Source organism: Caloenas nicobarica, chromosome 1 (genome assembly GCF_036013445.1).
Source record: "Caloenas nicobarica isolate bCalNic1 chromosome 1, bCalNic1.hap1, whole genome shotgun sequence".
Lineage (NCBI taxonomy): Eukaryota > Metazoa > Chordata > Aves > Columbiformes > Columbidae > Caloenas > Caloenas nicobarica.
In genome coordinates, this window is record NC_088245.1 from 191,488,532 (window position 1) to 191,509,797 (window position 21,266).

Genomic DNA, 21,266 nt, shown 5'->3' on the forward strand with positions numbered 1-21,266 from the left:
TGATCACCACCCTCTGGGCCCAACTGTTCAGTCAGTTTTCAATCCATCTGTCCATCTAGCCCATGCTTCACCAGCTTCTCTATGAGGATCTTAAGGGAGACAGTGTCTAAAGCCTTACTGAAGTCAAGGTAGACAATAATGCACTGCTCTCGCCTCATCTATCCATGCCAGTAATTTCATTACAGAAGCTTGTCAGGTTATTCAAACATGGCTTTCCCTTGATGAATCCCTGCTGACTACTCCAAATCTCCTTGCCTTTCATGTGCCCGGAAATGGTTTCCAGGATTAGTTGTTCCATCATCTTCTCAGGGATCAAGGTAAGGCTGACTGGCCTGTAGTTAGTTCTCTGGGTCCTCCTTTCTGTCCTTTTTGAAGACAGGTGACACATTTGCTTTCGTCCAATCTTCAAGCACCTTTACAAATCACCATAATCATTCAAAGAGGATCAAGAGCAGCTTCACAAAAACATTAGCCAGCTCCTTCAGCACCTGTGGGTTCATCCCGTCACTGACCATGGACTTGCCTATGTCCAGTTTGTGTAAATATTCTCCAGCTTGATTCTCTTCTCCCAAGTGTATGTGTTCCTTGCTTCAGACTTTCCCCTGGTCTCCATGGCCTGAGGTTGCTGAAGGCTGGGACTGGTAGTCAGGGCTGAGGTGAAGAAGGCTTTCAGTAACTCAGCCTTCTCCACATCCTGTGTCACCAGGGTCCCTGTCCCATTTAGCAGCTCCAGTAACCTCAGTATCTCCACAGTCTTGCAATGTTTGAGAGGGAAGATGCTGTCGGAGACTGAAAAGGATAATGGCAAATGTTGCAAAAACAGTTCATCCAGCCACAGGAGATGGGACATTTGTGATAAGGTGAAGTGCGATTTACATATCAAAGACAGGCTAAGGAACCACCACAGACAAAGGCCAGCTGGCTGACACAGGAGTTGGGGGGCATGTTGGAGAGCACGTAGCTCCGTCTCTTGATAGGCTCAGCATGACACTAAGGGAAAAGCTGAGACCCTTCAAGGTGGCCCAAGACCCTTCAGGACTTTTCTATATTTCGCAATCACCCCCCCAGTAACGCCTGCACAAAAGGCCAAGGCAAGCAGGCAGTCCAGAGGACTATAGAGGCTTGCACCTTGTGCAAGCAGTGGTGGTGCTCACCCACCATCCTGAGGACCACTCCGCCCACCAGTCTCACCACATGAACTGAACAAGACACCAGAGGATGCTGCACATCGCTGGATCTGACACTACAAACCCCATCATACATAAAGTGGAGCCATAAGGATAGTGAAATCTTTCTCTCTCTCTTTTCTTTCTTTCCTATACTTCTATTCTTTTGCTTTCCTTTTTATAAGCAATATAGTAACATAAGATTTACAGCCCCACATGTGCTGAAAACTTTTTCTGTTTACTAGCTGAATCTACAATAATGTAAATCCTTCTGCTACCAAATCATTTGCCAATTGGGCCAAGCTGCAAAAATAAAAGCCTTTTGTTTACAGACCTTAAGTACTGTGTGTACTGTTTTCCAACCAAGGGGACCCATGAACCTGAGTCACCTCCCCCCAACTCATATCTCTGGGCAGGTCATGACAGGTGCTCAGACTTGGTGTTCAGGTCTACTGAGATACAACCTAAGCAGCACCCAACTCTGCGTGAAATATTACAGTGTCAGGCCTTTGAAGAGAATGGAATTAACAATTCTACAATTTTGTAGCACTTCCCTGAGCATCATCTCAATGGTAATTTTTCAGTAGCCTGGCTAGCAACACATTCAAGAAGAGTTTCCTAGATGGCTGCAAAGCCAAGAAAATAAGTATACAACTGTTTTGTACTGAAAGGTCTTGATACATTGGAAGTAAAAAACCTAAAACACCACCAAAAAAAACCCCAACTCCCCAAAAAAACAACAAAAAAAGAAAACAACCCAACATCCTATCTCTGCTTCTCTACCACCAGAGAAATTTTTGTCACTTTCTTTAAACTCTTCTGAAAACAAAGAAGTTTTTGTGTTCTTATTACATGTTCTGAAACACTGAAAGCTTTACCTTCATGCTTTTCATATTCTGCTTGGATTTTTGCAAACAGAGCTTCCAGTTTCTTTTGCTGATCCTCTGCATGCTTGGCAGCTTCCCTTTCTTCAGCTCGGTTGTTACGAAACACATATGAACCAGCTGATGTCTTCTCCATCCACTGAAATAAAAAGATTCAAACAAAACCCAGACTTTTTACATTTTTAACCTCATCTAGTTTCCTTCTAATACTCACTGATAATCAAAATGCTTTAAAAAATGAACAAGCAGTAGATCATAAGTTCTTTCACTATAACAGATAAAATGCAAAACCCCACAGCATGGGTTGGTAAATCTTTAAAGATACACAGACAGAATGGAGAAGTAGCCAAAACTGCATGATTTAACAGCTGAAGAAACCATAGCTTATAGTAATAGGTATCGATGATGTAATTTAGAGCATAGCTGGAACCTACTGATGGGTACATTAAGATATAAACCAAACTCAGTACACCAGAACTGCATTCTACCCAATTTGTCTTTCCACATCAACTGTACTGTCTGTTTTAACATGTCAGATTAGATGCTGTAGACGAACTATGGTGTTGTTCTGCAGATGCTTTTACACTTTTTCTGCCCAAAATGGTTCCATAGGATTACAGCCTTGTGCACAAGCCTGCCAGAACTGGCTTGCCCAATTTGAAGAGACAGGTGAGCCAAACAAAGAGGTCACACTGCTGAAAGTGGTCCCTTCCCTTCCTCTTTGCTGTGCCATCCCATCCTCTCCCTTGCACTGGCTCTAGCACGCATCTGACCTCACCAGACCACATCAGTTTGTTAATTCAACAGACAGCAGTTTGTTGTGTGCCGTTAGTTGTTTATTATTTTAATTATGATTATTATGAGTTAGTTACTTACTCCTGGTTTAGTGAATTAAATCAGGTAAGCAACAGGATCAGGAGAGCTCCAAGTTTAGCAAAGAGAAGCAGCAAGACAGTAGAGTGAAAGCAGGCTGAGAAGGGTTGAAGAACTAATCCTTCCGAGGCAGTGAATTGCTGAAATACACTATCTATATGCCATGTATTTCCCGCACTATTCACAGCTTGACACCTTTAATTAGGGTTACTGCGATTCCTACACTCCTTGACTCTTGAGGTAAAAGGAGACAGACAGCCCAAGTCTTCCTATCATTTTGGAATGTTTGAGCAAGAGCCTCAGTCTTTTAAGAAAAACATCTCCATCAGCACATCAATCTCTTGATAGAGTGAGGTACAAAGCACCAGTTTCCTCCCCAGCCTGCAAGCCATTTACTGTGATGTGGTTAAAGATTACAGTCCCCTTTCTGGGACCTAAATAAATGTTAGTTATATCAGGCAGTTCACACAGTCACTGCTGCAATATCCTCCATTAAAGTAATGATCTAAATATCAAAGTAATGATCCAAACCAAATATTGCTATTCCTTTGCAGATTCATTCTACATTGACTAACAGTTGTACAACAGTTTAGAAAGCAAGCAATGAAAGAAAAAAAACCCCAATTTGTACATGCTATGTAACTGAAAGTTGTGTCCTGGTTAAACTTTTAACATTAAGAGGATCGATTACTAACAAAAATAATGTTCCTTTTTGTAGTTGGTATTGTTAAAAAAGCTAGTAGTTCCAGTGAAGTCTAACTCTATTTAAAATGTCTGGATATCAAGTGGTATCTTCATTCTATTTTACACAATAATCACATTGTATTTTCAGTAATATTTTAAAATAATAGATCTTACACAATATAGCCAGCCACACGTAAGAAAAAGTAATCTTACTAATGGTTATAAATATTTAACTTCTTTGCAGGGATATGCATGTTAATAACAGAAAAAAAATGGGTTTTACTTCTACTTGGAGTAGAAACTGTCAACTTTTTTTCTCCTTTAAAACAAGTGCTGTGCTTTCTACATTACAGAACTGAAATTCAATTATTTGTGGCTTTCTGAAGCTGCAAGCAAAGCCAACGAGTAGATACTGAGCATAAACTCAAGTACTTCTTACAGCAGGATACTCTAGTCCTGAAATATCAAATATGCACTGCAAGAACTGTTCCTGTTCATTTTACATATAATGGTACCGTTTCTTAAATTTTTTAGCTCTCTGTATTATATCTGATTTGAGGAATGATACAGCAATTAACTAATACAATTTAGATCTCATAGAACCTGTTAAATTCATAAAATATTTATACCATACCTGAAGAGGATAAGTTCTTTGAATAACTACATCAATACACCCTACTGCACCACCCTCACTGAAAAGCGATGACAAAGGCAAAGGAAAAGGTCTGGGATCCCGATGAAATCCTAGTTTTGCATGCCACCGTGCACACCGGGTGCTGTTCGCTGAAATCTGAATAAGTTAAATGTTGAATGAAACTGTCACTGGTACATCAAAAAGATATCCAACTTCTTATACCTAGAGGAAAGACTATTTTCACACTGACCTCACTAAGAATACTTCATTTTTGCACCTGAACATTTCAAGGTTTCTTTTCGCATTGAAGAATGTATTTTAAACAGGAACTAAAAATTTGATGAGTTAAAATTCTCTAGGAAAGAGCATCTATGAGACAAACCATTGCTTTGTACCAGAGGAGCAACATTTTTATGCTGAAACTTCACCCAGCACTTTAATCATCCTCAAACAAGTCAAGACCCTCCCACCCCAAGCCCACCCTCTCATGACCTGTTTTTTTTCTTCCTTCAACTTCCATATTGTCTGTGATGGATAAATACTTCTTGTAACTTGGTGCTTAGCAAAATTAAGGAGCTGCAACTGTCAAAACATGCAACAAAGCTTGGCAGAATTTTATATTATGAACTTCTCTGCCAACGCTATTGAACAGCGTCAGCTACCTTGCATCATGTCTTACAAATCTGGTTATTAAACTTCATCTGTTTATAAAGCTGTGACAAATATTCTTCTGTTTACAAAACGTGGCTTAACTAAATAGCATCTATCACATGTCTTGGTCACATCCAATCAAGCTAAATTAATATTTTGTTTTACCTTTAACATAAGGGAATCTGGGCCTTCCAGTGGTGTACATCCATTTTGAGAGCCAACAAGTTCTGCTCCGTGCACTATGATCTTCTGACCAACAGTCAGCCGCCTTCTATGTAAGAAAGCTTTGAGAGGTGGATCCAGAAGAGCTCTAATCCCATACCAGCCATCAGTAACTTCAATTATTGCTGCTGCTTTGTTACTTTCCACGTTTTTATTGCTACTGCTAGGAGATGCGACGGTGTTTAGCGATATGATTTTAGAAATACACAGTACAAGCGTTTTACCTGCCGCATCATCTCTTTCTGTTATTTTTTTGATTGCTGATCGCTTACTTTTATCAACTTCCAAATCATACCTATAAAAAAGAGTTCATAATGCTTTGTTAAAGCAAACAAAATCCATCACATTGTTTTTCCTTACAACCAATTGTAGCAAACAATTGCCTAAATAATCTATATGATTAAGTACAACTGTAGCAAAGCAAATGTTATCTAAATTTCTGCAAATAACATGCACTACATTTTTAATACTGATATGCATGAGTTTAACAATATAGGCATTCTGATAAACAGTAAATGCAAGGTAGAGGTGCTTATTTTGTAATATTAAGAACTAGAAGGCACACAGTATCACAAATTATAACTCAAAATACATTGCTATACACATACCTATATTTCAACTGCAACAGCACAGTTTCTGGTGTCAAACATCTGTTAGCAAATTCACATGGAAAAGACACTTCCATGGCTGCCAATTTCCATACAATCCACCTATAGTGATTATAAACCCAGGCCTCTGTTATTAGCTTGGGATCCACACCAGGAGTGTCACAGAGGGCTCTGCAAATAAAGTGTTAATAAATTAATCTGAAATCCACTGTAAGTTTTTACTTGCCTGTTTTCCCCTAGCATTATAATCAGTGTATGTGCTTTGGCAACATTAATAAAGGAATATTTATTATGGTGAAAACAGGAATGTTACATTCCATAACCTGATCTGGTTATTGTCTGAATATGGATATTTTGTGGTTACGCACTTTGGCAACGTGCATGTGCATACGCATACATGCATGTACATACATGTGTGTGCATATGCATGTATGCATGTGCATATGTGTGTGCATTCTTGAAATGGAGACTTTTGACCCCAGCAGTAGCTCCAAGGCCACGCTCTGCCTGCTTCACGTAGTTATGCACACAGCATGGGGACAGACGTGTGCTCAGTGTCCTTTAAGCCCTGGAATTTCCCCTATCTGCTTGATAAGTTCATTACAGTACATTCCCTTCTACTTCACAGTTTCTAGAGCTGTGGTTTGCGTGTTTTGGTTTTGTTTTGGTTATTAAGCATGCATGTGGACAACACATTTCAAAGAACTTTCAGTTGCTACTGAAGAACTTTCTTCTCTCCATGGAGTGACCACTGAAATGGACTTTCATTCTTTGTTGAGTCCAAGCTGTACCACCATGACCTGCATGAGCTGAGTTGGAAACATCTGTTTTTCCAGCTCTCACAGTCACTAGGAAGGCCTTACATTAAAGGAGGAAGAGAAAGACCAGAGATTCAAATTGCTGAGCCATTAGAATGACTAGAACACAAGTTAAGTGCTATCAAAAAGTCAATTTCCAACTTGTCAGAAAGTCTCAAGAAGACTTTAAGGAACTATATTGCAGTTGGGCGAAGAACAGAAACGGTTTAAAAGCCAAAAGGACATACACAGGAAGATAAGGAGCAGGCATGACCATAAAATTGATTATTACTACATCAGAAGAGAGCAAAGCAATCCCAAACTTCAGGAGATATTCGCTAATCTTTTGTGAGGAACTGCGCAATCCAGGCGTTAAAGATGGAATTCAGTTCAAGATTAAGATCCTAAATACAGATGACTAAATGAAGGTATATATATTTTAGCTGATGGAGATCCAGTTAATATACTTAAAGGGATAAAAAGACTGATTCATCTGACCAACCAGTAGGTATTTATTCTCAATCATATGCTTTAACATGTAACAAATCCAGAAAAGATACAAGAACTGAAGGCAACCTCTTGGGGAACCACCTCTACAAATTGCTGAGAGGCTATCTGGAATTCAGGGTCAGATCAATGCTGCCACCCAGAGCAGGTTCTGACACCAAAACCACTGTGGCTATTCTGGGATATTTAGCAGTGTGCTGGTGGTTTCCCTTTTCTGCTTCTGAAAAACAAATGTGGGGAAAGCCATATATCTGATGGCATGACCACAGAATCAGGAGCACCTCTGAAAATTATTAAGACAAGCTGCCACAGGAACAAGAGTTGGACTGCCTAAAAAAGCCAATATCTGGCACATCTAGGCATAAGATGTTTTGCGCAAATATTTTAATATCTTTTCTATTCACAGGAAAATTGTGTGAAATCAATCAAGATTACCTCCAACATGCCTAAGCAGCAGATTGCAAGTACACTGATCCAGAGCTGGATGCATTCATAGAATCACAGAGTGGTTGGGGTTGGAAGGGACCTCTGGTGATCATCTAGTCCAACTCACCTGCTTAAGCAGGTTCACCAGAGCAGATCGCACAGGAATGTGTCCAGGCGGATTTTCAATGTCTCCAGAGAAGGAGACTCCACAACCTCTCTGGGCAGCCTGTTCCAGTGCTCTGGCACCCTCAAAGTAAAGAAGTTTCTCCTCGTATTCAGATGGAACCTCCTGTGCTTCAGTCTGTGCCTGTTGTCCCTCACCCTATCGTTGGGCACCACTGAAAGGAGTCCGGTCCCATCTTCTTGACATCCACCCTTGAGACGTTTATAAACATTGATGAGATCCCCTCTGAGGCATCTCTTCTCCAGGCTGAACAGACCCAGCTCTCTCAGTCTCTCCTCATAAGAAAGGACTAGGCCCCTAATCATCTTTGTAGCCTGCCGCTACGAATTCATTGTTGAACAGATTCATTATTGAATGAATTTGTGAGTTTTACTACCGAAGTCTTGGCTTCTTTCAGATAATACATCAGCTTCAAAGAAATTATACTAAAAACCTTATTTTCGGTTCTGTCCTGCCAAAGAAGCCCTAGACATCTCCCCAATCAATGTTCATTCCCACCAAGCAGCTCTAGAGCCCAACAGAAATAAATCCTTTTACAACAGAAGAAAATCCCAAAAAACTATTAATGCTAATTAAACAAAATGGTAAAGTGCTGAACTAACAGAAAACAGTAATAATTTTCTTGACTATTTACACTGTTGAAGAATCCCTAGAAACTTTCTAAATTGATGTTGTATGCTTTCTTTAGTGATCAGCGAAGATCACTAACATTAGTCTACATAGTAAGTTTACACTTCTATGATATTTTTATTTACACTCACAGAGGTGTACTAAAAATGTGCAGTAAAAAAGTACTCAGAGGCTTTAAAAGATCACTGCATTGGATTTATTCTAGGGGATAAGAGAATCACTAAGTAATAAATAGCATACTTATCTCACGTTCATAAGTAACAGTACCTGTAAAACTCCTTTTTTCCAGCTTTTCCCTCATCTGTAGGTATTAGCCATCCTCCATCAGCAAGTTGCATCCCATTTCCAGCTAATAAATACTCTTTGCCGAAAAAGTCTTCGATGAGAAACTGGAAAGATTCTGCATTTGTGCTGTTAACTTGTAGGCAATGTTTCGAAACACCGTATGTGTAAAGCTGCAAAAAATTAGATGGAAAAAGACAAAATAATGACAATATCATAGGAATTCAGCTGAGAGTTTTTATATCTAATCTTATAAATTCAGATAGAATATTTCCTTGAGGTTGAGACAGCTTTCGTCTGACCTTGTCATTTTGTATGGAATCCAAGGAGAATAGAGGAATTCTCAGCAGTTATTTTAGCAGTAGAACTGCATCATAGCGTGCTTTAAAATAGTTTTAAAAAATTCAACAGGCTTTGTACTCTCACTGTACCAAAAGCAAGATGCTTTTGATCTAGACTTACCTCAGCTTAAATTTTAACTGTGTCTTATCTTAAAACAGCTCTTCATACGGGTTAAAAGTCAATAGCAACTGTAATTGGCGGATTTTTTTCCTTGTTTGATGCTTCTCGTGTTTGATCATAACACTACAGAGACATTTATGACCCTTATTTATTTGGAATAGTCTGAAGGACTGGATATGCAAAGCCGCTTAAAAACTGTAGCAACTGGTATAACAGCTACTGTAAATACTTATCTCAAAACGGAATTATGTATCAATTCAAAAGCTACTGAGTTTTTGTTTGCTTGTCTTAAGGAACAGATCCTGGGAAAGACACACAGTAAAAAGATATCAATTTACCTCTTCTGTAGAATAAAAACTAGGAGATTTCTCTTCTACTGCAGTTTTCAGAGAGATTCTATTTCTTGCAGATGTTTTAATGACATAAAGACTGCCTGGCTGCGAGCTAATATTTTGCCTGTATTTCTTTTTAATTCTCATTTCCTGCAGATCTCTGGCACAACGGAGATTTGCCATCATCTGGACCATAGCTGCAAAGAAAAACGCCCCAAAAACATCAAAACCTTTTCATGGTATATATTGATTTATGATATATTGTCACACTACAAAAGCAGATTCAGAGAAGCATATTTTCTAAGTCACTCTGCAGATTTTCAGAAACTGCAACAATCTAAATATCCCAAGTTTAATGCATTTTAAAAAGCAGCGTTTACTGAAGGCATTTGAATAATATTTATATGAAATTAATGATATGACATGAATATGAATATGTAAGTCCCTGAACTAAAGTTAAATCCACATATTTTTCTCAGACTGAACTCTGTCTTCACAGAAAATTCAAAATGAACACAAATTAGTTGATGATGACTAGAAAGTCTGTAATTCTGAGATTTTGATCTGTAAATATGGGATCTAATTCTGCAAATGCTCCTGTGCCTGTTCAAATATACACAAGCGCTTCTGAAAAAGTCCAGATTATTTGACTGTAATAGTTATAGAAATTATACACACTGCAACATTTAAGAGAGCTTAGAAGGCATAAGCCCACATGCTAAATAAAGTCAAACAGCTCAGAATTTAAACTCAGCCTCTTTGCAAATGACACTATCACCCATTTATATGGTTAAGCCTACATTTTAATTAGGGGAAAAAAAGCTTAAAAAGAAGCCTCTTTTCATTTAAAAAAGAAGTCTGACAGAATATGCAATACCCTTAAAGGTTCAATTTTGATAGTATTCACAATAGGTAAGTGATCAAAATCTGAATATACCTAAGTTGCCATTTTCTAGGTCAGTGTCTGCTGCATGCTGGATGCAAGACTGGTGATCCTGAGGTTCAGCAATATTTTCTTGAGTTGTGACCTGATTTAATTCCATCTCTTCAGTCACATTTTTGCTGATTGGTGAGTCACATATTCTGCTGCTGCCTTGTTCACCGGCAGAATATGTCAGCTTGGTTTTGAAGGGTGGAATAAAAGTTTTAACAGCTTTGCCAGATTTGTACAAACTTCTTGTTTCTTCACTCTCTTTTGCTGAGGCCTTACATGGAGTAGAAAACCCAGAAGTACTATTTGAAGACTGTCTCAGTGCACAGTGCTGAAAAATGGCAGGTTTAGATTTGAATCCTTTGAAGTCTTGATCTGGTAGAGTAAGGGTTGGATTCATGACTTCTTGTCGTTCTTTAGTAGCCCTACAGAGATGAAAACACTTAAACATACAGGTTTCAGCTTCCCGACAAAAATATTTGCCAGGATTTTGATATTCTTTATTTAAAAATACAACTTTCAACACTACGTCCATAAAGAGACAAAATGTCAGTCTTTGACATTTTAAAAACTTAATACTTATTTTCAATCTACTGAGAAAAGAGAGATACAAGTGTAAAATTTGTTTAGCATCTCACTGGTCTACTGCAGCAATGTGTGTTATATGCTAATTTGTTTATTTTGGAATAAAATTATTAGTCTTTTATAAAGTTGGGTAGCAAATTATTACCATAATTTTTTAAAGCTACAAGAGATCGCGAGGTTTTAAGAAATTGCATTAGAAGAATTCCAAATATATTATAAATTTCTCACCCAAAAGGTTGACAAGTTATGGGTTTTAGAGGAACATGGTACATAAATTTTCTTCTGTCTTTGAAAATGCCTGTAAGATAAAGTTTGAAATGGTACATTACATGGATAGATAGTTACAGCACATGTTTCATCTATATTATTATAAATATATAGAACAGTTTCCAGAGTGGATTTAAACAGTTTTGCTCTTTTTCTCTCCCCCGCAATAAAATCTTTTTATACAAACACCTTCACACTAGTTGCAAACAGATCTAAAGGATAAGGGACCACGATGCCGAACTCCCAAAACTTCCTATTTGTGAGCCTGCAACATGTTTTTAGGCTCCTGAAAAGGAAATGTTTATCACATATTTAATGCTAGGTAGACTCACCATTCCATTTAGAACTCTTTTAGCTTTTTTTTTTTAATTATTTTTTAAAGCTACAACATAAAAGGGCACATTTGTACAAACTCCTCCTCCCCCCATTGAAGGACATATTTATCTTGGAATTATCAACGTAACTAAATCATGTCTGCCTGGAATTTAACCTCATTTGTGCTATTGCCTTAGGCTTCAAAGAGGAATTTTTATCGAAGAAGTAGTCATATGTACAAGATGCCATGTTCTAGAAGTCAAAGGCAAGACTGTACTGGAGTTTAGACCTGTTTTCAGTTGTTCCACCAAACAATAACACTGTTCAGATCCTGCTGCAGGGTAGGATAATATTTACATGTGAAGGGTATAAAATTATTCTCTGGCAGCAACTTACAAATTCCATTTAAAACTTTCTTTAAATTATGCGTTTTATGCTTAGAACAGATTTCGGAACCAATAAAATGGTTAAACCAACATGTTTGATGAATCCTGCTACTGAATTCTAGGTGAGAGCATGCAGTGATTAGAAGAACAAGTTCCTTAAAGAACACAGCTTATCCTATAACCAAAAGCCATAGCCACAAATCCCATTATCCTAATACCCTGATCACTAACTAGTTTCACATCAAGCATCAACTCAAACTTTAAACCTTGATTTCACTTTCATAAGCCTCCGTATTATTGACTCGAAATATTAAAAGCATCTGTAACGTAGACACCTATCAATAAGTATATTCTTCACGAATTATTACATGATGAAATTACCAGTACCTTCTTGTTTTCCTGTAGATATGGTTTTAAACTGAGAAATTACAGATCAGTAAAATGTATTCTTCCTAGTGAGACTAAAATCTGTGAGATTTAAGATTGTGAGAAACTGGATGAATTCCTACTGAGTTCAGAGTTAAACCAGAGTTCTTGCAGAAGTAGTACATTGTCATATATTTGGATTCTACACAATAACGCATACCATTAATCATGTGATTTCAAGTCAGCAGAGACATTATCATAGCAGCTTCTCTGAATTTCCATGACTATATAGATAAAAGATGCAGTTAAGCAATCTTATTTTATGTTAGTTTATTTGAAAATGAAGAATTCTAAAGATAGAACTGACATCAGGTTACTGCTTAGAACATAAGAATACAAAAATTACCATCAGGGGTGCTTTTCGAAGCTTTCAAAGATCTGGAGAGATTCTTTGTTCTGTTAAATTCAAGCAGTAGCTGTCTTTTAACTGGAGGTTCTCCTGGGATAAAAACACAGACTCTTTAAAAACTGATCTTTTAAAGTTCAGTTTCTTACCAATACTGTATACCTTAACTATAATTTCCAAACAAAACATTCAAGAAGTCAGACCAAGCAGGTTTTCAGATCACACATCTGTATTAAATGGCCTTTTCGAACAGAGAGCAACATCACAATTTGCAAAAGTTTCTTCTGTACGGAACGACTGTATTTTGTGTTACCAAGAACGACTTCAAAACTCCATATAATGAGGCCTGTTGCAGAATCTTTTGTGGTCAGTAGTTCTGCTCCATCCAAATCAGAATCTGTGACCCTTAGGTCAGCAAACATACAGGAGACAGGCTGCCTTAGAAAGTGCACCAGTGGATTTCAGCAGCGCAGCTCACCCCCATCTTTTTTGTACTTCTAGTTGTCAGAATCCCTAAAGAATTCTAAAAATGCATGTAACACAACTTTTACAGACGCTGTAACAGAGGATATGGTTCAACTGTGGCGCAATTGTTCCAAGCTGGACTAACAGACTCCTATCTGCCTTTTTACGCCTACCCAAACTTTCCTGCATCAAACTGCCCAGCCTTTGTACCTGAATTTGTGCCGCCAGGCAGCGACTCTGTTGCAATCTACCCTTCCATAAATAGTTTTCAGGCAGCTCAGGTCCCTGAAAAGCTCTGGGCAGCTGTGCAAGCATTAAGTACCAACACTTCAGCCCTGCGACAGGTCAGTTTTAGATCGTAAGAAGCTGTGCTTTTAGACCAACAACTATTTTTCATATCGGATTAGCAATCTCAGCACAAACAAAACCACGTTCTCACCTACAAGGCACAAAAAGGTGAAAATGGAAATACTACTACTCATTTTTCAATGAAACATTAGATTTTTGCAAAGCAAAAAAAAGTCTGCTCATGGAGAAAAGCAGCAGCAGCTTTCTTCCATAACTTCAAGACAAACCAGCAAAACCTGCACACCTTCAGAATTACTAATCACAAATTTCGCTTGTAATGTGCATTTAAGGCTGGAGAGAGTAGATGAACTATCGCCTGCAGCAAGAATTTTTGTCATTAGCACTTAAGAGAAAGAACTTCAATTTCTATATGACCTAAATATCAATGTGATGTGCAAAAACCACCCAAACAACCCACTGTACAGAAATATGGAATTGAACATATACAAGACAAAGACCTACCAAGTGAGTTTTTGTCTTCAAAGTGCCTCTTCCCAAAGGTCTTACTTTGAAAGTTTTTATCCAGTCTGCCACTGAAGGACTGTGAAGCTCTAATTTGTACTCCAGAATCAGAAAGATCATCTTCCATAAAAGCTCTTGCACTTTCTACAGCCTCCATTTCCAAGTAATTTCTTGGAGTTTGGAGAAGATTAGTATTTATTTCTGCTCTAGCAGTAACATTGCATGAAAATGCTTCAGAATCTGTTTTCATTCCCAGATTCAGTTGCCCTTTTCCAAAAGACCTAGTCTCCTCTTGCTGAAAGCTGTTTTTAAATGATGTTAACTGCTCATTTTTCTTACTAGGTGGTACGTACTCAGGCATTTTGACACGGTGGCTGCTTGGAAGAGACTTCATTTCCTCAGAGTAGATGCTTTTTAAGTTAAAGTCTTCATTGCAGCTTTTTTCGATTTTGGATTCTGAGATCACTTCATCAGTTGAAGATTTTGCATGTTGACCATTTTCATTAATTGAACTAAGTTGATCTGTAATGCCAAGCCCACTGCTTACAAAGTCATGAGATTCTTTTAAAATTGCCTTTGCTTTTTGATAGGCATTTTTAGAGACCGCTACCTGCTTTCCACTTGCAGTGCTGAACCCAAAAGCAGGATCTGAAATCAATTCAGTGCTGGCATTTTCTTCCTCTTTTGGTAACACTATCTGCATTTTCCTAGGAACTACGTCAGTGTGCATTTCAGACTTTTCAACAGCTTCCTCAACTAAAAATGGTTCTTGTAGATATGATGAATGATTACCTTCCATTTCAGAAAAGAGCTGTCTAGCTTTCCTGAGTGACTCTTCGGATAGTTGTACAGGCTTACCACTTGCTGTACTAAAAAACCCAAGATTGCTCGTAGAAGAATTTGGCTGCATTATCTGCTTATCTGGAACAGGCAAGTGCCCTAAAAGCTTAACATTCTGCTCAAAGTGTTGCCTCTGAGAATTTGGAACAGACTTTGAGTCCACAAATGTGTTTGTATCTTGGTGACCATTGTCACTAGCACTTGCATTTACTTTAATAACATGGGATGAAGCTGAATTAATCTCTTCACCTCTTGTAGCACTTAAAAAATTAACAGAATTAGGACACTCTGCATGAATGACCGAAGATGAATTTCCAGCCATTTCTGCTTGATCAGTTCTTGATTTAGTTTCAATTTCATATTTTACAGATTCACTATAGTCTTCTTGAAACATTTGTCTGACTCTTGCTAATGCACTTTCCGAAACAGAAACCGTTTTACCTTTTGCTGTACTAAACACAATTTGTTTTGTATCATCCTTTTGATTTTCAACATTAAGTGATGTTTCTTTTAAGCTGGTTAAATTAGTTTCATGTTCAGGAGGACTGACTAGTGACTGGCTTTCGCAAGCATTAACGATGGTGTCTGTGAAGCAGTTTGTATCAGCACAAGGTTTATTTAAATGTTCTAAGTCAAACTCACTGTCACAGTTCAAATGCGAATAGCTACTTTCTGGAGTTAATAGGAGAGATTGATTATTGTTACTATCCTCAACAAACGAAGTATTTTTTGTATCTCCTGGCACAGAATTATCTGCAAGGTCACTTGATACCTTCATTAAATGCAGAGATGCAGCAGAGCGCACAGGAAAATCATGTGTATTTTCTGAGTCATCCCTCTCTTTTGCTGAATATTCCATCTCTCTCTCAGCAAAGAGTTTTCCACCTTCAGACAAATGAGTTCTAGTTAAAGCATCGCTCTCCTGTCTCAGAAAAGATTCTAATTCTGGCTTTCCAGGTCTGACATCAGCTTTTTTATGTGCACATGAAGTTACTGAACTTCTTTTACAATCTTTATCCAGATTAACAAATGTATCGACTTTAACAGTATCAAGAATCACAGCATGTTTGACAGGACTGCTCTCCACTGTCTGCTTAAATTGATCTCCTGGTTCTCCGGGAACAAGTTTTTTATCAAGTTTTTCTGGATCACACTGAGCAATGCTTTCAACACACAAGTCTTTGACACAGTTTTTACCACATTTCCTTTTCTTTAAGGGGTTCTCAAAACTGTCATAACATTCCTTTCCTAAATCAACATTTTCTGCAAAAAACTGTTCAGCTTTAGCCAGAAATCCATCAGCAATTGTTATTTTCTTGCCACTAGCAGTACGAAAACCAGTCAGATAACTCCCCTTTGCTTCATTTTTTTCAACGTCCACCTCTTGCTCAAAAGGTATTTGATGATGATAGTAAGAACCTATTTTTATTCCACTTCCATTCACTAACAGGACCTTATCATGGGTAGTATCTTCTCCTTCCATATTTTCACTATTTGTCTTTTGTTTGTCACAGTTCTCCAAAACATTTACCTCTCTTTCTCCACATTGTACATCGAGCAAGCGTAGTGAATTATCCAAAGCTGCATCAGAAATGGAGACATCGCCACCAGTTGGAGTTTGACATTTTTGTGACAAGGGTTCATTTTCCTGCTTTCTGTCTTCTCTCCAAGTAGGAGAGAGGTTTTCCATTCCGTCTGATAAACTATGTTCTTCTGCAGTTGTAATAGCATCTCCTGGACATGTTACATCTAATGAGTCTTCTTGCAAACTACCTTCAACTTGGCAATCTCCTTGATTGAAAAATTGTTTGGAAGTTTTATGATTCTGGTTTTGCTTTTTAATAGATGATAGAGCGTTGCCGATAGTGCTAGTACTATTGAAATTATAATTTTCAGTATCATTTTTTGATATTTTTCTCTCATTTTCCATATTTTCTTTAAATGGTGTACTAATATTTTCCTCATTTTTTTCCTGGGCATGGTGGGCAACAGAATCTGTGTGGGAAATGGCATCCATGCTTTTGAAATTTGAAACACAAAGTGTTTTTCTTTCCTTTTCTTTTGTCAGACATCTGACAAAATTACAGTTAGAAGACATATGTCCATTTGAATTGTGACATGTAGTACTAGTTTCAGAAGATTTAAACAAATAGTTATCATCATCCAAGTCCTTGAAGAGCTCTGCAGACCTCTTCAAAGCTGCCTTAGAAATACTTATTTTTTTACCTCCAGCTGAACTAAAGCCTACAAAACTAGTAAAGCTGTCCTGTTTAGCTACTGGAAAGATCTCATTAGACATTCTACTTCCATTTCTGTCTAAGTTAGTAAAAGTAACCTTTTTATCATTTTTATGGAAAACGACTCCATTGTCTGTTTTGTATTCCACCACCTTAGTGTCTTCATTTGTGTCTTCCTGTTTAGTACAATACTTGTCATTTTTTACTTGATTTTCAGATATAGAAGTGCTACAAAAATCAGCATCTTTCCTTGTTTGAGAAATATTTTCCACATTCTTTGCTCCATGTGTTTCTACACTTCTGAACTGTTGAAAGGCCTGACTTTGCATCATGTTATTTTGCTTTCTAAACTGTGTAAATTCAAACTGACTACCTGTTTCTTCCAGGATACTAGAAAGTTCAGCAATTTCAGCTTCTTGGCTTGCTGTCAAGGTTTGATTTTTTTCTTGCAAGGATTGTTGACTTCTAGGAAAGCTTTTACACAAGCCAACTTTATGTGGAATTAACTGTGTATGCCTGGGCTCAAGAAAACCTGCCTGTGAATCTAAAGAATCAGATAAATTACCACTCGACTTGCTTTCTGAATCCAAGAAAAACAGATTCTCCTTTTTAACTTGAAAGTTTCTGACTCTTTCCATGGAACAGGCTTCAAAACATTCATTTTCAATATCTCTGAACAGCATTTTGCCTTTTGCTAAACTGACTTCAGAGAATTTAATCTCTTTATTTGAAGCAGTCTGAAAGCCACCGAAGCCCAGATTGAAACTACATGCATTAAGATTTCCTGATGATTTCCCTTTATACTTCAGGTTCTCATTTGGCTTTTTGCTGGAATACATAGGTGCTACTTGTTTATCGTCTTCAGAAATTACTTCATTTAAAGAATTATCACCCATACAATCTAACAATTCTTTTGCAGTCTCTACAGCTACATTATTGACAGCAGCTGCTTGAGCACTTCCATTGTTTTCAGCTGACTTTGGCTCTTTGATGTTGGCTACAACTTCTGAAAAGGCAGCTGCATCTGTTTTCTCCCCTTGTTTCAATCTAGTACTATCATTTTCTGAGCAGTTTATTCCCAAAGGTCCAAGTACTTCTCTACAGTCAACTACGGACCGCTGGTCTGTAGCACACCTTTTGTCAGTTGATATTTTATTGCAGCAATCACTACTGACTCCATTTATGCCAAAGCTCATCTGACTCAAAGTGTTATTGAAACCGTCATTTGTCACAGACGTAGTGTCATGGTGCGTATCACTCAAACGTTCATTATTCCTAGAAGACCACACAAGTTGTTCTTTCAGGCTCTGAGGTACAGTAGCTCCACCACTCACATTAGCACTCATGTACTTATCTTCCTTGCCTTTCTCTAAGCAACAGCCTTTAAGGAGCAATCTGGAACGCTTTCTTGCCATTAGGCATGCTGAAGTTAGAACTTTACGTTTTATACTTGAAATTATTTCACTATTTAAAGAATTTGTTGTGTCTTCTTTCTGAGTATTAGATAATTCTAAGCATTTTAATAATGTAGCAGGTTGGTCTTCTCTGGCATTTTCCCCCAAATCTCTCGGGTCTTGCTGCTTCAGCCTATCGTTGAACAAATTGTCAGATGAGTTATCCATTATATCTGTTTTTAAAGTGCTGAAATTCTTTTCCCCGACATTCGATTGCAAACACTTTCTCTCTGAAAGAAGCAAGCAGTCTACAAGACAAGACATTACAGAAAAAACACATGTTAATAAAGTAGTTCTTAGTTATTCGAACAAATATAAATTCAGATTTAATAAAATTCTGGCCCATAAGATGGTTTCTACACATGCTTAACACTGGTACCATAAATATCGCTTTTGTTTTCAAATGAGAACACCTTGACAAGATTAGAGATCCGTTTAACCTAATCATGTTCTAATAGCCAGAAACAAGTGAGTAGCCTGCAGTTAATGCTATCAGTTAAAAAAAAAAAAAAAAAATTGGTCATCATGAAATTTGAAGAGATTTGAAGAGATGGGCTTCCATTCCTTGTGTCTCAACATAAGGACTTGTTTCAAACTTTAAAAATAAGTACTTTGACTCGTAATACTAACCATAGAATCATTTTGTTTGGAAGAGACCCTCAGAATCATTGAGTCCAACCATAACCTAACTCTGGCACTAAACCATGTCCCTAAGAACCTCATCTAAACACCTTTTAAACACCTCCAGGGAGTAGTTCTTCTAGCAAGAACAATAGTTTTTAAAAACAGGAGTATGTGGTTGTTTTCATTATGTAATTTTTTAAAATATATTTTGTTCTTCTGGAAGAAACAGATGTACAATCTTAAACTCCTTAATTTTAGGAGAATAACAATACAACTTTCCCATCCTTTATGACCTCTTACAAGTTATCAACTCACACAAGATGGCCCTTGACACTATGGATGCCTAAACAGCATTGACATATATAATTATGCTTGTCAATTAGAATAGTGGTTCAAGGTGGAAGTTTCTATTCCAGAAACTAATCTGAGACTAAAACAGTAAGGTACCACCAGACTACTTGAAAACAATGCTATTCTGTCACTATTATTATAACAGACCAATTCCATATCTTGATTCCCATTTGCAGAGCTGCTTTATCACAAACACAAGATTTTACATTATTTTATCGGAATCATTTACATAAAAGGTTCTTAATAAAGAATCCTCCACAAATGATGAAAAGCTTAATAATATACCTTGATCATCAACACTGGCCACATGACAGCCTTTAAATTCACATGAATCAGATTCCGAATGTGGCAATATAAGATGAGCAGGTGATTCAGAGGTCACTTCTTTCTGTATTTTTTCTTCTTGATACAGTAAAGTATTATTTATAGCATAAATAAATCTCTTGGATCTCCTTCTCAAGCTGGATAACACATTCAGGCTTTTAAAGCTAGACTTCGTAAGAGTATTTGCACTATTTATTAAATGTAGGTCATTGCAATGATCTGGAGATGTAGCACTACATACAAGTGGGTGAGACAGAAGATCAGTTACCACAGATTTAGAAGCTGCTTTTAAATGTTTGGAAAAGCTGCCATTGTAGACTACAGAATACTCCGTGACATTTGTACTTTCGATTAAAAAAGAATTACAGTTTAAGAAGCTCATTTTGGAAACCTTCTCAGCTGCACATCCTTTTACTAACTTTGGATCTTGAACACTCAGAGACACAGATTTTACTGGAGTTATTTCCCATGTTTGGTTGTTTTCAGAATTTTGCACTTCATAGCACTTTTCTGACAAATTGGCACTCAACAGCTTTTGTGCTTTTACCAAGCCTGAAGTATTCAGTAAAGATGTTTCAACAGCACCATCCTCGGTCACCAGCACTGACTTATCTCCTAAATTTTTCTCTCTACAGAAGTCAGAGGATGGAGAGCTACATACAGATGTTTCCAAGTGAGTTACATCAAGATCAGATAAGCTCAGTTGAGACCACTGGCTTGATGAAGATGGCATGTCTTCTTTCACAGGCTTCTCATTCTCAGCTGACACATGTGTTCTATATTCTTGCACATCTCCTGTGACTGTAAGTGACTCCAGTTCCTTTTCATGTCCTATTAAACAGCTATCTTTAACAGCCCCCCTATCTTCATCAATGTTTTGGAGTAAAGAATCCTTTACTTCAATAGAGTGGCTTTTTTCAGTCTGGCTTGTTGTTTTCGAGTCATGTGAAATGCCAGCCTTTCTTCTAACAGACTGCTCAGAAGGAACATCCCCCTTTCCTTGTGCTTTATCTGTGTTTATTTCGCATTTCTCTACTGTATCCAGAGCACATGGCATCAGCAGAAAGGTTCCATTGGAATTAGCAGGCATGTTGAATGTGTCCTCAAAGCTATTCATCTCACCAAATAAGGCATCTAACATCTCCGACTCTATACAGTTTAGAGAAGATGGGGAGAAGAAAAGAAGTGAAAAATTAAGTTTTAGGAAATAAGTAACAGCATTGTGTTTTTATAGGTAAATACAGCTTTCAATTTCATGGTAATTACCCAACAGTGAGTTTGGAAAGGTAAATCTGCATGTCTTTAAAGATGTTTGTTCATTCTCCAACAGCAGCTATTAGACAAGATAGGAGGCAAAGGATGTCCATGCAGATGTCCTGGCCTCCTGAGGACTGTGGCGATCAAGCAGGTTTCCAAGATGAAACCTATTTGTCTCAGAATATTTTTTTTTTAATCTATAGATAGGAGAATGAGTAGGAAATTTTACAAGATAAATGTCTGGATTTTTTTCCTCCAAAATTTTTACCAGATTGCAGGAACCAGACACCTTAAGAAGCTGCCTAT

The 21,266-nt window shown here is 37.6% G+C and overlaps 1 protein-coding gene across 1 annotated transcript in view; it reads right to left on the reverse strand.

The window, feature by feature from the left end:
• The window catches only part of BRCA2 (BRCA2 DNA repair associated), a 38,289-nt gene that overhangs the window by 6,951 nt on the left and 10,072 nt on the right, over window positions 1–21,266 (reverse strand). Inside the window, exons 9-19 of the mRNA XM_065647353.1 lie at window positions 19,665–20,852; window positions 13,874–18,652; window positions 12,599–12,691; window positions 11,087–11,156; window positions 10,280–10,698; window positions 9,349–9,539; window positions 8,534–8,721; window positions 5,723–5,893; window positions 5,058–5,409; window positions 4,242–4,397; window positions 2,045–2,189 (exon numbers count right to left, since the gene is read on the reverse strand). Coding sequence (XP_065503425.1) covers window positions 2,045–2,189; window positions 4,242–4,397; window positions 5,058–5,409; window positions 5,723–5,893; window positions 8,534–8,721; window positions 9,349–9,539; window positions 10,280–10,698; window positions 11,087–11,156; window positions 12,599–12,691; window positions 13,874–18,652; window positions 19,665–20,852 — 7,752 coding nt within the window. The remainder of the gene's footprint in view (window positions 1–2,044; window positions 2,190–4,241; window positions 4,398–5,057; window positions 5,410–5,722; window positions 5,894–8,533; window positions 8,722–9,348; window positions 9,540–10,279; window positions 10,699–11,086; window positions 11,157–12,598; window positions 12,692–13,873; window positions 18,653–19,664; window positions 20,853–21,266) is intronic.